The sequence below is a fragment of the Notothenia coriiceps genome, unplaced genomic scaffold, assembly GCF_000735185.1.
Source record: "Notothenia coriiceps isolate Sejong01 unplaced genomic scaffold, NC01 NC01_scaffold00004988, whole genome shotgun sequence".
NCBI lineage: Eukaryota > Metazoa > Chordata > Actinopteri > Perciformes > Nototheniidae > Notothenia > Notothenia coriiceps.
The window spans coordinates 159,647-161,863 of NW_011337689.1; the positions used below are offsets into that span (position 1 = coordinate 159,647).

General features: G+C 43.1%; 1 protein-coding gene across 1 annotated transcript in view; it reads left to right on the plus strand.

Annotated features, from left to right (window-relative positions):
* Window positions 1–2,207, plus strand: part of mapk8ip3 (mitogen-activated protein kinase 8 interacting protein 3) — a 46,842-nt gene extending 44,635 nt beyond the window's left edge. The window contains exons 29-31 of the mRNA XM_010768013.1: window positions 974–1,138; window positions 1,224–1,370; window positions 1,996–2,207. Coding sequence (XP_010766315.1) covers window positions 974–1,138; window positions 1,224–1,370; window positions 1,996–2,135 — 452 coding nt within the window. The 3' untranslated portion in view covers window positions 2,136–2,207. The remainder of the gene's footprint in view (window positions 1–973; window positions 1,139–1,223; window positions 1,371–1,995) is intronic.
* The last annotated feature ends 10 nt before the right edge of the window (window positions 2,208–2,217 follow it).

Below are 2,217 nucleotides of genomic sequence, written 5' to 3' on the forward strand. Positions count from 1 at the left end.
GTACACTTAGTTCACTGTTTTTTTTTTTTTTTTTTTGTGCGTGCATCTTCTGCTTCTCTCTTTATGGGACAATATATTGGATTGGCCTCCCTTCTTGATGAATATAGTGAACAATAATAATATATAAGCGAATATATATTTTTTTTTTTTTTTTTTCTTGTGATTAATGGTACTTTTTATGGTTTTTTAGGATTGTAGTTTTATGGTAAGGGTTAGGTTGAGGAATGTGTGTTATGCTAAGGTTAGATAATGTCTCCAGCAATGCATGTTAGTCATATGTAATGTCCCCTTGAAGTGGATGGTGGTTGTGTGTGTGTGTGGTGTGGGTCGCTGTGGGTGTGTTGTGGTGGTGTGTGTGTGGTGGTGTGTGTGGTGTTTTGTGTTTTTTTGTGTGGGTGTGTGTGTGTTGTGAGAGATCCTCCACATCCTTCCTGTGTGTGTGTGTGTGTGTGTGTGTGTGTGTGTGTGTGTGTGTGTGTGTGTGTGTGTGTGTGCTGCCGCCCCCGTCCACAGCAGTGCATTGCTTTGCATCCACTGGAACTCCTGTTTCCCCAAAAGGCGAAAAACCTCATAAAACCCAACTTCAAACAATCCAAACTCCCTTTTAAAATGTGAACAAAACCAATATTGAACACTTAATTTGTTCTCTTTTATCTATAAAGGTTGAAATTGTGTGCAATGGTTTTACTTTTTACTGTCTATCAAGACGGTGCTTCTGCTCATTGGTTGCTTTGCATGTTATTTATCATTGAGCTTCACTGCCTCAATGACTGAAGTGTGACGATCCACTGCATGTACGGGATGTGTTTCAGCCGTCTAAAATCATTTCTCATTTTCAGTTGCTCTATGGAAACATGTGGATATTGTGGGTGTTTTGTTTTCTTATTTCGCCTGTGTCATGCTACCACTTATGATTTGCTGGTAATCCTTCAGAGTTGGTTAGTTCCTCACCCCTGGGTTCTTCCTCCCTCAGCCAATAAGGTGTCTCCTACGTCGTCCAGCGGGGTGATCCATGTGTACGGAGACGACGGCTCTGAGAAAAGCACCGGCAGCTTCATCCCGTACTGCTCCATGGCTCAAGCCCAGCTGTGTTTCCATGGACACCGCGATGCTGTGAAGTTCTTCGTCTCTGTGCCCGGTAAGCACAAAGCCAGACTGTAGCACTTGCATGTGTCCATACCTGAATAAATTCTGTAGTTTTGAACCTGTTTTTGTTCCACAAGGTAATGTCCTGGCCACGCTGAACGGCAGCGTGCTGGACAGCCCGTCGGAGGGTCAGGGGTCAACAGCGCCCGCAGAGACGGAGACTCAGAGCGTTCACAACGTGCTGGTGCTGAGCGGAGGAGAGGGATACATCGACTTCCGCATAGGTGAGCAATTACTCCTGCACATGATCCTCACGACACACACACACACACACACACACACACACACACACACACACACACACACACACACACACACTTACACTTACACAAACACACACCCTTACACTTACACAAACACCCTCAGTGAAACTTTAGGATGCGGCAAACCACTGGGTTCTGACAAAGTATAAAAAAAGACCTGAAAGGGATTGTGTACTTCCAATATGGTAACTTTAATAATAGTAATAAGACCTATGTTATATACATATATGTTTAGTTGTGTAGTTATACCAATTGTTTCCATCGATGATTTTAGTCAAGGTTGCAGTATGTTTTATGTGGTCAAACTAAATGGCGTCTTATCCCCCTTAATAAGAGGGCATCTGCCACTCATAAATGTACTTTTCAAATAATGTATTTATGTTTGTTATTATAATTCTCAACATCATCAACTACTGTGTGATTAAACATTGTGATAAAAGCCCAATTGTATTTACAAATGTCCTTTTTTTTAGGTTACTCCTTCTGAAAATGAAACACTTCTTTAACATATCGTCAACACAATAATGTTTACTGTTGTTATTGTGAAGTTAGATCTCTAAAGTATTCTGTTTATGTTTCCCCTCAGGTGACGGCGAGGACGATGAGACGGAGGAAGGAGACGCTGCTGTTGCCGTGGCTACTGGAGCCTCGCAGGTCAAACCGGCTCTGTGTAAAGCTGAGCGCAGCCACATCATCGTGTGGCAGGTGTCCTACATCCCTGAGTGACACACCAACACACACACACCAACACACACACACACACACACACACACACACACACACACACACACACACACACACACACACA